Raw genomic sequence first — 13,091 nt, 5'->3', positions numbered from 1 at the left:
CAGTGTCATGGGTTTATAGCCATGTTGTAGATGTCTTGCCAAGGAATAATACAAAGATTTAATTGTCCAAGAAAATATTTTGTTGTGTTCTCATGGCCCAGAGTAATTTTGTGGAGTAGATAAAATTTGTGTCTATCACAAAAATGACAGTGCCATTTTTAGGGAATATCGATACAAAATAGATTAGTTCTTTAGCCTTGAAACCAGAATGATTTCTCTTTTGTTATATTAAAAGTTATTCAATATGTAACTTTCCAATTCAAAGTCAGTCAGCAGATAATTTAAATGCCACTAGTCAATTTTAAGATATCAGATTTATTTTTCTCTCAACGTCTAAAAGACATCACAAAGCTAAAGCAAAAAAAAAAAAAAAATGTAGAAGCAGAATGAAAACCGATCTGTTTAAAGGGGTTATCCTTCTCTATTATACGTATCTTTGCTGAGAAGAGACTCCTAAGTACATCTTCAATAGCCTTCTTTGCTCAATTAGAAACAATGTTTGGAGAACATTTATTTCTTTTCATATTCATCATAAAGTCACTAATTTATATATCTTGAAGTCTATTTTCTTTCTGCTTTATACTAAACAGGCAACTCAGTTGAAGATCTACAGCAAGGACAGGTCTACATAATAAGTAATAGCGTATGTAATGCACCAACTAGTTATAATGGAGCAGTCTTGTCTGGAATGCTATGTGCTGGAGTACCTCAAGGTGGAGTAGATGCATGCCAGGTAAGTTCAAGATAATGTTATTAATGTCATCATTCAAGTTTATAAGTACTGGCATGTGATACTGTGATAAACAGAGGTAAATTATAATACACAGTTCTAATCTTCTAAAAATTTATGATCTAGATTTTAGAGATAAAAATTTTTTATGAAGTTGATTTATTATGAAGAACCAATTCTAAGTCTACGGCCATGCTACCCTGAACAAGCCCGATCCTGTCTGATCTTGGAAGCTAAGCAGAGTAGGGTCTGGTTAGTAGTTGGATGAGAGACCACCTAGGAAGACTACGTGCTGTAGGCATAAAAATTAAAAAAAAAAAAAGGGATTGTAAGCTGACAAGGTCCTTGCAATCTCTGAGGTCAACCAAGGCTCGCCTTGCCTAAAACAAATTAAAAAAGAAAAAGAAAAACTAATTCTGAGAAGCCAAATTAAAGAAAGATTAATCATCTGAGCTCAAGAATCAGACAGACCTGGGTTTCAATTCCTTAACCTCTATAACCAATTCTTTTATCAATAAAATGGGATTGATAATAATAATATCTAACTCTTTAGGTAATACTAAACACTAGATGGAGATTAAATATGTCAGGCACGTACTAAGCAACAAAGAAATCTCAGCTATCAGCTATTTTTCCTATTGTCGTTAACTAGATCATGATCACTGACACTAATAACTTTAATCTCAACCTTTTAACCACCATGAAGGTTTAAACAAATTAATTATTTATCTGTGTAAAACATTACACAGAGAAATTCCTTACTATGGAAGAAATAGTAGCAAAAACACAGTGATGAAAAGGTGCTGAGAACTGGTTAACTGAAACATTTATGCGCAATCTAAAGGAAGCAGGTGCCAATCAGCTGGATGCAGTGCTTGCCATGCAAGCCAGTGATTCACGCACTGACCTTTCTTCCCATCTGAACCAATAACTAAGTAGATATGGAAGAATTGGCCACTAAGAGCAGTCAAATAAATAGCAAACTATTCTAGAAGCACACTTGGTAATAATAGCTGACATTTATTAATACCGATTATATGCCAGGCAATACTCAAAGTGCTATGTGTGCTAAACTCATTTAAACACATAAAAACATTTACAGATGAGGAAACTAAAGCACAGGGATCTATTAAATACCTTACTTAAGATCATATATCTGTTTAGTCAAGGATTCAAACCCAGGCTATCTAACTCCAGAACTCACGAGCTTAACCCATCATGCAGCATGTAAGACCTATACTAAATTTGTCTCCTCAACTAGAAATTGTATGCACAGATATTTGTTGACTAATTTATTATTATAGTTGGTTGGTATTTCATAAGGAGTGTTTTACTCATTTCCATATAAATTTCTTTCTCCTTTTTCACCATGCAGGGAGTATACTGTGAATAGGAATATAAAAGAGACTTCTAAAAATTCATTCATTCAACAAATATTTTCTTAGTATCTCTTATGGGCTAGAAGCTTAGGATACAGCAGTGTCTGGAATAGATATGCTCCTTGCCTGATAGACCTTACAGAATAGTCAGAAAAACAGACACTGAACAGGTATCACAAATGCAATGAGTGTTGCAGAGATGTGTAGCTGCTACAATGAGGGGAACTGATCCATGGGAATAAGTTCAAACAGGCATACAAATGTGCTTTGTAAAATAATGAAGAAGCAGTGAAAGATATACACACAAAATGTGGGAACCAAGACAATGACAAACTAACCCAATCCAAAATTAGAAGGGGTGGCAGGGATGAGAAAAGACACAGGTGATGAGGGAAGGTTTCCTGAAGAAGGTAAACCTTGGAATGAGTGGCAGTCAACCAGGCAACTGAGGGAGCCTGGGAAATGTGCTTCTCATCTTCTCACACTTGCTGAAGGAATGTGTGTTCTTGGGATACTCTGGTAATTTTCATATGACTTGGTATATTTTAACAAGAAATGTCAGACTAACTTTATTTATTGTCATAATGGATATGACTTCTTCTGTCATAGAAATAAACTCTTAATATTTTGATGTTGTCTTCACACTTAAGTAACCAATCATTCTGTTTCCTTCAGGGTGATTCTGGTGGCCCACTAGTACAACAGGATTCACGGCGGCTCTGGTTCCTCGTGGGGATAGTAAGCTGGGGGGATCGATGTGGTCTGGCAGATAAGCCAGGAGTGTACACTCGAGTGACAGCCTACCGTAACTGGATAACCGAACAAACTGGAATCTAGTGCCCCTCTGCTGCAAAGTCTATATGCAGGTGTACCTGTCTAAAGCTCCAAAACTACTTTTCAGCTGCAAAAGAAACTGGAAGTGCCCTATTCTCACATCCTGTTATATAAATATGATTCACAAACACTATTTGACCTTTATTACTACAGATTTTATATTTTCTCAAGAAAACCATATGAACGTTGCATAGTACTGTGGCTATGTGCCAGGGGAAAGAGAAAATTAGTTACAGAGTTAAGAATTTTATTATAGTTGTATTAAGTGATAAAGTGAGGGAAACAGGTACTCAAGAGTGGATAGTAGGGGATCCTGGACACATCTGCAAAGTCAGAGGCATCTTCTCTAAAGAAGTCTCACTGAAGCTGATAAGTGGGCAAAGTATCGAAACTTGCAAAGAAAGAAATAGTAGAATAACATTCAAGACAGAATAACATGAATCAAGAAAAATACTATCTATTTGAAATTTCTGCTTACTCAATATTTTATAGGTAGTAAGTCCTAAAATTAAATCCATGAAGTCATTGTACAGTCCTACAGCAATTTTTATCCTGTAAGAACATGCTCCCATAGGAACTAACTGATGAATTTAAGGCATTTAAGATCAAAGCTAAAATAGTCACTCCTCGACTAAGATCCAAAGAATCATAATTTTCATGAGAACTTCTATTTAAAATATTTTTTCATTTATATGAAAGAGAGAATTTATTTTGTCCATAGAGAAGTTTATGAAATACACATACGTGACTTTCTCAGGTAACTTACAACTACACAGTGCTTCTTTACAACTAAATAAGAGTAATTTTAAGAACTTAAGCTCACCAGTGGCAATTATTTTTGAGTTTAAAAATCTTTAATACCTAAATCCAAGTAATAAATTGAAAGTCATGAGTGAAAAAAAAATATGAAGAGTTGGTTTGCAAAGAGAAAGGTTAAATAAATTTCAATAAAAATTTTCGATAAAATTATCTTGGAGAAAGAAATTTTTTCTCTCTCTCCCTTTCTTTCCTTCTCTTACACACATATACGTACATACACACACATTAAATTAAATACATTAGAATTTAATGGCATTGTAGTTTATATAGTCTGAATCATGAATGTTACTGAATTTTTATGGGATACTAGCATAACTAAAGCGTGGTTATGCATGATCATCTATGTGTCAGGGCTTCTTTCTTCTAACTTAACAAAAGGTGGGTATCAGAACAATTACATGCATTGTGATGAAAATTTCTTGTATTTCATCATATAAAATTGTGAAGAGACCTACTCTGAAGCCATTTACTTTTAAGGAAAAGAAGTTGGAAGTTAAAATTTCTTGATAAAATGTACAAATTGTTGGTTTACCTTATTTCAAATAAACTCTTAAAATCATGTCCCTGCCTAAGTATTTATGGAAGTTATGATTTATGAAGGACAATCCAAAACAATTTATTTAATTGCTTCTGCAACAAGAAAACTGCCAACTGGGCTCTAAAGGCTTGGTGCTTTCTGCTGCCTTATAATCAAGCCCTATAACTGAGGTGAGCGTCCAGCTTGACACTCCCTGGCTACACCCTGTGAGGACAACATTAAACTGGTCATTTTAGAGAGTGCCTCAAGGGGAGTGTGTGTGTGCCTGGGTTGGTGTGTTTGTAAGTGTGTGTGTGCACGTACCATAACACAATCATAAACATTTATTTTTGTTTATTTGTATATATTGAAAGCAATATAAAGGAAAGTACCTATTTAGAAAATAGAGCAAACTCAATTTATTGAAGATAAAGTATTATTTAGCAAATATTCATATTTTTGAAGAGATATTTGAAAACCAGAAGAACATTTTTAAAAGAGCTTTTTTTTTTTTTATGTACTGATTAGTTTCACTTTCTTGATAGCTAATTAACTCCATGATGGCAATTTTGAAAATTTATGGGCGGGACAGTGATTCATAAATCCTTTCAGTCCTTAAAAAGTCACTCTGGAAACTGGCAGAAACTTTCTAGCACCCTAATTCAGTGCCAGGAAGAGTTAGGAATACCAGAATCCTATTCAGCATATAGAAAATACACAGATGAACCAATAAAAAAAATGGCAAAGTGAATATATGGTGTTCAGATTGAATCCTTCTGAATTTAAAATAGTGAACAGAAGTAATGAATCATAATTACTCAAGAAAGTTTAGAGCAAACAATTGACTATTTCTTGCACTTGGGGTTTTAATTACAGAGTGTAGATCATTCACTTAAAAAATGTATTAAGCCTATGTTCCAGGCTTTCTACTACACACTGATGAAACTAAGATAAACAAGACACAGTCTCTACCCTTAAGACACTCAGAGAATGCTGGTGTTGACAAACATATTACATACCATAATAGAATGCAACAATAAAGAATAGAATATTTATTATAGAGTAACAAAAGAAGGGGGTAAGTCTTAGAAGACTCAGGGAAAATATTTTATAATATCAAAAGCGAGTCTTCCAGAGCATTAATTTGCCATGAACCATACTAATTACTCTGTGGTTAGAGAGAAAGGAGCTAAAAAGTTATATTATTCATCTAAGTCTGTCATAGGCTCTAATTTACACAATTCAATTCCCGTTTTCCAATTTGATAAACATTAAATGATTCAAAAAGATCAAAACAGATTTTCTCTTTATATTTTTCTTATGTCTACATAATCCAAATCTCAAAACCCAGTCCATTTCTAATCAATAAATTTGATTAATCTCCAATGAGGAAAACAGGTCATTTTTCCCCACATATTTCTAGTGATTTATTTCTATAAAAATCAGTTGTCTTTTGAAGAATCAGGTCCCTTATCATAGAAGATATTTAATCAGACACTGGATGATCTCTAAAAATGTTCTGGAAGATTTTGCAGCAGGAAAAGCACTTTATTCCTGCTCGCACTCTACATTAGTATTTTAATAATTGTTTTATTTTTTTATAACTCTATTAGGATTGCCTATCAATGTCAACATTCTTAATATACTTAAACATTTCTAGTGTGCATTATTCTATTTAAATTTAGGTTCCATTTCTTCCACAATTAGTAATTTTCCTAAACTATAAGTTTTTGAAGGTAAAAAGATACATATAATCCTATTTTGTAACAAGACAAGCTCAAAGGATTTAGAGAGATTGTTAGACAATTGCACTTAAAATAATAAAATAAAAGTGACAATATTTTAAGTAATAAAAGGGTACATGTGCATGTGTGCATGTGTGCATGAGTGCTTGTGTGTGTGTGTGTGTGTGTGTGTGTATAAACAGAATACTTGGAATAGACTTTAGAAAGATACTTAGAGAATCAATGTCTCCAAGTTTTCTTGGTGGTAATTTTCTACCTTTCTATTTTTAGTCTCCCTCTGTGAAAGATATAAAATTAAGATGAGCATTCTATAGCCTTTATAATTTGCAATGCATTTATAAAGGAAGTCCTGAAGTAAACATCACATAATATTCCAAATATTTTCATTATGACAACAGCAATTTAGTTTACTATTTTTGTTCTAATAGTCAGGAAAAATGGTAAGGGTTTCCAACTAGCTGTTTCTTTACTAAGGAAAAATATTCAAATTTAGTGGCTATGTCTATGGCTTAGAGACACTAATGTTTGTTCAGAAGAGATAAATTCATTAAATCCCTTGGATATTACTAGGTATTTAGATGTTTCAACTCATAGCAGGAAAATGACAGAATTTTGCCAAAACGACTTATTTCACCTAATTTTCTGGTGGATCATCGACACATAATTTTAAAAAATTGGTTTTTTTGCAGGCATCCACACTAAAGAAAAACTTTAACATTATGTCAGAGCCTTACAGATACATTTTTAGGTGGAAACAATATAAAGATAAACTTCATAAATGGCAATGGTAACTATTAGCATAACTGTGTTCTACTGTTGAGTAATATTTTCACCTTATCATCAGGCATTTTTGTATATTGTTATTTTAAGAAAAGAAAAGAATAAGGAAATAAAAACTCATAAAGTAATCTAATGGCCACATTTAGTTGAAGTAGTAGGTATTTTCCTTCAAAATTATTTAAATTCTAGGCAAAAGATCAGGGAAGTTAATTAATGTGACCAAGTTCACACAGTAGGAAAAGTCAAAAGACAAGCAAATTACTGGTTCTTTGATTCAGACCAAGACTCTTCATCACTGCCCACCACCTCTCACCAGCAATTTACACTATTCTTCCACTCACTGAAGGACCATGATGGGCCATGGGCAGTGTTTCCATTTTCTTTCTATAAAGCTGTGAAATAATATTCTCTACTCCATAGAGTTTTACTTCATGGAGTAAATAAGGAAATGTGAGCATTTTGTATAAAACAGGCAATATAAAATTTTCTTATGAAGAAAAAGAGATTTAAAAATAGAATAACTGAGACAATAAAAAAAATTTTAAGTGCAAATTTTTGGTCTGAAGATATATAACCACATAATTTATTTCACAACCAGCTATGCATTCTAAAAATCTATTTTATATTTCTCCTTAATTTCAATGATAATAAGCAAGACTTTTTTTCTAAAGCTCTAAATCACACATTAAAAAGAAGTGCCTCTCTTTAACAGAAAGTGCAAAATTGTCTCGAATTCAGATTTTCCCATCTTATTAGGTAAAGGATTTCAGTAACCCTCAGTCTGGTTGGGTGGTTACATAAAGGCTGTCTTTTTTTAAATGAATTACATTTGAGTTCCCTTTCAGAATCCATGCCAAGCAAAACCTGATCAGAAAAAATTAAAGTATGAAAGCTTCAAAGTTCACACTCTGAACTTTTTTTCATCAAGTGAAGTTAACATTTAATCTTTATTTTTACACACACATCAGGCAAAGTGCTTTCCCTAGTGAAAAGCGAGAAGTTCTCGTAAAAAAAAATGTTGTCTGGATCTCTTTGTTTTGTAAAAATAAAGCATACCTGCAATGTTATAAAGTGAGATTTTGTTACATGATTACAAAATTCATTTAGGTAGAACACATGAAGTAGTCAACTTCAATGAATTCTAACATAATGAAAATGTGGTAGTTAACATTTTCAAGCCTATCCTACTATTAAATCTATAGACTATCTAAAATTTCCTCTATCCTATCTGTTAAAACTTGCTCCAGATAAAATAGTTTTATAAGGATATCCATTTTTACTAGCAGGAGTTTGGCTAGGATACTCCCATATAAGCAAATTTTCTGGGTTACTCCAGTTGTACTGCTCTCACTCTCTTCAACTGACCAATTTTGAAGTTATACTGCAGCTAATATATTTTAATTTAAAACTTGCACACATTTCCTCACAAACTGTTCTACATTGGGGGTATTTTCTTTGATAAATAGAAACAATGAAAGCAAAAATTGTCTTTTTTCCCAGGATTTTTTAAGAAAATAATGTATGACAGTAAACCAAGCAAAGGTGACAGACTCTCTAATATCATTATTATTGTAACCTAACAATACTCAAATATACGATTAAGTTAGTCAGGTTGCTTCCCACCGCCAGGCGGCCTAGATTTGGTTTTCACTGAGTAAAGAACAAGCAGTTGACTCGCTCATTCCCAGCCAATTGCTTTGCCAATGTATTCATGCACAAATACACATGTGTATCTGCTTAATATTGCTGACTATTTAACTCTTGAAATTATATTACAGAGCTATGAATAGCTCTCCTTCGAGAGACCGTTTGCTCAGGTGTCCAGCATACCATACATGTCTTACGTGTTAAAGAAAAAGTACAAACTATGTAAGAAAAATTCTCATTAGCAATAAGTGAAAGAAAAAAACTAAAATTTCGTGCAAAAATAATCATGTTTTCTTATAGATCAAAAACCTAATCATTGAAATAATGGCCTGAAATAATAAGAGTAATAAGAATGAAAGTTAAAATAGTTGATATTTATGGAGCATTTGCTAACCAACAGGCCCCTATGTGACAAAGCCAGGGGAGGTGTTGTTATTATAACTCTTTCTAAGAGAAAAAAACTAAGGTTTATTGAAGTAAATGTCTAAGATCACAGAGCTGATAACTTACGGAGTTGGGATTTAAAGGTAAATTTTCAGATTCTAAAGCCTTTGTACTTATCCTTTAGAAACTAATTGTTTAAATGATTTTAATTTTTCATGTTATTTTTATTTTCCCAGCTCTCTGGATTTTCAACCTAAGAATCAGACTCTCTAAATACAATTACCTCTACAGTATAATGATAGTCATGTTTTCACTAGTGCCCTCCACATTATGGGAATCATGTTCTGATGATCAAAATTTTTGAGAATTATTATGTACTTATTATCAACAAATACACACTGGCTTTAATTCAAATTAGAACCTGCAGAATCATGACATTCAAGTGGTTTAGAAAATTTCTTTATGTTCTTCCCTATGTCTTTCTAGACATATTCTCACTCTTATTGTGATGATATACAACATATGCCTCCCTTTGAACCATGCTGCTTCCATCTGTAAGAATCACATAGAATCTGATCTATTTTCCTTTCTTTCCCAGGCTCACATATGCCCACAGCCTGTGTCCATGAAGCCACTTACATATATAAATCTCATCACTGTAACCACATCCAGGCCACAGTTGCTACTTCTGGAGATTTTCTAAACTTCCAGCCCTTGGGAATGATGGAGATGTCTGCACAGGGGCAGAAAGACTGGCTTTTCCCAAAATCTGTGCCGCACTTTTCCAACAATTATTTAACCATAAACAGTCCTGGGGAAGTCCAAATCCTCTTGAAAGATCTCTTGAACATTTTATTCAGCTTGTACTAATTATTTCTTCCTTAAAAATCTCCAAACTCCTCATTTTAATAAAATGTTCTGTTGAGAGAGAGAGAGAGAGAGACAGAGAGAGAAAGAAAAGGAAGGAAGGAAGGAAGGAAGGAAGGGATGAAGGAAGGAAGGAAGGAAGGAAGGAAGAAGGAAGGAAGGAAGGAAGGAAGGAAGGAAGGAAGGAATGGTTAGGCTGAAGGAAGGAAGGAAGAAGGAAGGAAGGAAGGATGAAGGAAGGAAGGAAGGAAGGAAGGAAGGAAGGAAGGAAGGAAGGAAGGATGGAAGGAGATTCCCATTTGGTTTGTAACTCTTATCAGAACAAGGAAACTTTTCTAAAACTCTGAAGCTTTTTACAATTCCTTCTCTAAAAGTTTTCTATTTAGAAGACTTGTAAAACTTGTTTTATATAAATTGCCTGTAACTTCATTTTTTTTCCAAACCTGTCTCAGGAAACATCAATCGCAACATAAAATTCCCTTAACTTTATGGTAACACTTACTTATGGCATGAGATTAAAATGAAAATTCTTTTTCTTCCCTACCAACTCTGGATACTCAGAGATAGGTGTGACTTTTGATGCTTTGCAATTTCACATAATCTGAGGGATAAAAATGTCAGTGTAAAGACATATAAAGTCCTAATTGTAGGATTCTCCTCAGTGGCAGGCATTAAGAAAATTAGAAAATAAGAATAATTCTCTCATAAGAAAGGTCTCTCTAATTAGAGAGATTCTTTTAACCTGCCTCCTCCCAAAAAAGATTTATTATGCTCATTTAAAATGTTCTTAAATTTTAAAAGTAAAATTGAAAAAAATTAAATAATTTAAAAGTGGATCAAATAAAAAGGCTCTATAAATGGGGCAAAGAAACAGGAAAAATAAGAACTAAAGGGCCTATAATCTAAAAGAATATTCTTCATGATAATATTTGCCTCGAGTAGATTTGAAATTATCCATTAATTAAAAGATTTACTGAAATGTGTATATATTTCAAATTACATAAATATATAGGAAAGTTCAATAGGTTCCTATATGTTGACACACTATATTTTAATTGTTCAGGTAAGTTTTTAACATTTAAGAAAGCAAGATTTATGTACATGTGTTAACCGGTTAGGTTTCTTATGGAACTCAACCATACTGAATGATATAATTATTGGGATTCAGAAGACAAAAATACATAGCATTTAATCTTATTACCAGTTTACATCATGGCTTTCCCATGAAATTTACATAATCATACAACACATATATACAAACTTTTTACAAAATTCTCATCGGATTTAAGTTTTCAGTTAATTAAAATTTAATTGACTTTCATCTCAGAATTCCCATTATGATATATAACAAATAAAAGACATTCAGTAAATGTTTGTTGAATAAGTAAATGAAAGTTAAAAAAATTAAAAGGAAAATTAAATTTCTTCTCACAGTGGATGAAGAGTGTAGTCACAGGAAATTTTATCTTATACGCAGCCATTTTTTATTATGACTTCCAAAATCAAAATACATTTGAAAAAAATCTATAGTGCACTTGTTCTAAACTTTACTAAATTTTCATTCAAATATTTTTTCTAGTATACAACCTTTGTTATTAAAGGTTATAATGCTGATGGATCATACAGGTACCATAGACAGACACAAATATTTTCAAACACATACAGCTATGGAACTTAAGGTAATTATATATATTCACAAAAATAATCACATATACATTAACAAAAATCAAAGAAATTATTCTCATGTAAGAGTAATTAGAAAAATTAAATAATTTTAGTTTTTGTGAGTTAGACAATTTTTACAAAAACAGTTAAAGTATGAATTATCAACAATGAGTATATGCATATATATTCATTAACAAAATTTATAATGTTTCTCAAATTATGAATTGCATGTATTCCAGAATTATCTTTTAAACTAATTTGTTTGTATTCTAAATAAAAATTTTGACATAGAACAATGTCTTCTAAAAAAGCTTACTTATTATTTAAAAGCCAATAAAATTTCTTCTTTCTAAGCCTTTTTAAACATTAAAATATCTTTGTTTTATCTTTTGTGATTTTATAAAATTTCTCCTCACTAAATGTTTTTACTTGAAAACTGAAAAGTACATAACATGTATTTTATACTTACTTTTAAAAGATCTGTTTTTAAATTTCACAGGAAATATTAAAAATGGCTATAAATGAATAAGCCCTCAAAATTTTCCTTCATTTTAAAAGAATGGATTGTGTAAGCAACATTATAATAATGGGAAGTAATTAAAAGCTTTAAATATTAGCGACACTGCCAATAATCGACATCAATTTTCACTTTCTCACATTCTCTTCCAGATCTCATTTAAATATATGTATATATAATTTTACTTGGTTTATAATCGTAACTGTTGGTTCTCAACCTGGCACCTGTACACAGAGGGCAAGGAGGAACAAAATAAGGTGCAAACCACTCCAGATTGGTAGGTGGCAGGTTTAATAAACAAGAGAAGTTACTTACGAGGCTTGGTTTGAGAGGCAACAAAAGGAGATCTTTGGACCTGCCCACCAGAATTTAAAAGTTTGTATCTTAACTGAGTTCACTCACATTTTTAGTCCAAATCATCTCGACAGCACATTGTTCTCTCAAGGCTGTGTCTTTGAAGATGGCTACTACCACGGGAACAATGGGCAGAACGTACATAGCAAATGCAGGGGAGTGGGTAAGGAGCCTCTGATTGCCAGAGTCCAGCTCCTGAGTCAAGGCGTGGTCATGTCCTCTCAATGACCTCCTCCAACAATATATAAATGATATTGTATTCTGCCTTATTCACTTTATATTTTAATGTCATTTTATGCTGCTTCATGATAATTATTTAGTTTACGGGTCAATGCATCAGTTAATACTCATATCAAGCCAATGGTTTGTTGCTTGATTTTTAATGATAGCTTTTAAAGTGGACACTTAGAGTTCTAATAAGAAAAAGAAAGGGAAAAAAGTAAAATGTAGTTGACCCTTGAACATCAAGGATTTGAACTGAACTGGCCAATTTATGTGCAGATTTTTTCAGTCTAGGTGGCCCTTTCTATCCTCAGGTTTCACATCATTTGCAGATTCAACCAATCGTGAATCAAAAACAGTATTTTTGCATGCCCAATCACAGTTTCTCAAGTAAAGTTTCCCAACCTCGGATTGAAAATATAGTTGACCTTTGGACAACTTGGGGTTTAGTGACCAACCGCAGGGCAGTGGAAAACTCACATATAACTTTTGACCTCCAAAAACAACTACTGTCAACCCTTTGCATCCACAGATTCAACCAACTACAGTTGGAAAACTACAGTAGCAAATGTGAAAATACTGTTTTCAGTGCTGGATTGATTGAATCCACTGACACCAAGCCTGCAGATTC

At 32.7% G+C, this 13,091-nt stretch overlaps 1 protein-coding gene and 1 pseudogene across 1 annotated transcript in view; both read left to right on the top strand.

Annotated features, from left to right (window-relative positions):
- TMPRSS11D (transmembrane serine protease 11D) overlaps positions 1-2,990 on the top strand; it is a gene marked incomplete at its 5' end in the record, with an annotated part of 34,914 nt that extends 31,924 nt beyond the window's left edge. Inside the window, 2 exons of the mRNA XM_039845334.1 lie at positions 591-733; positions 2,785-2,990. Coding sequence (XP_039701268.1) covers positions 591-733; positions 2,785-2,946 — 305 coding nt within the window. The remainder of the gene's footprint in view (positions 1-590; positions 734-2,784) is intronic.
- LOC120588654 (uncharacterized) lies at positions 913-1,031 on the top strand (annotated as a pseudogene).
- Positions 2,991-13,091: the final 10,101 nt, after the last annotated feature.

Source organism: Pteropus medius, unplaced genomic scaffold (genome assembly GCF_902729225.1).
Source record: "Pteropus medius unplaced genomic scaffold, Ma_sr-lr_union100, whole genome shotgun sequence".
NCBI classification, from domain to species: domain Eukaryota; kingdom Metazoa; phylum Chordata; class Mammalia; order Chiroptera; family Pteropodidae; genus Pteropus; species Pteropus medius.
Note: the sequence above shows the minus strand (reverse complement) of the source record. Positions and strands in the feature narration are given on the sequence as shown.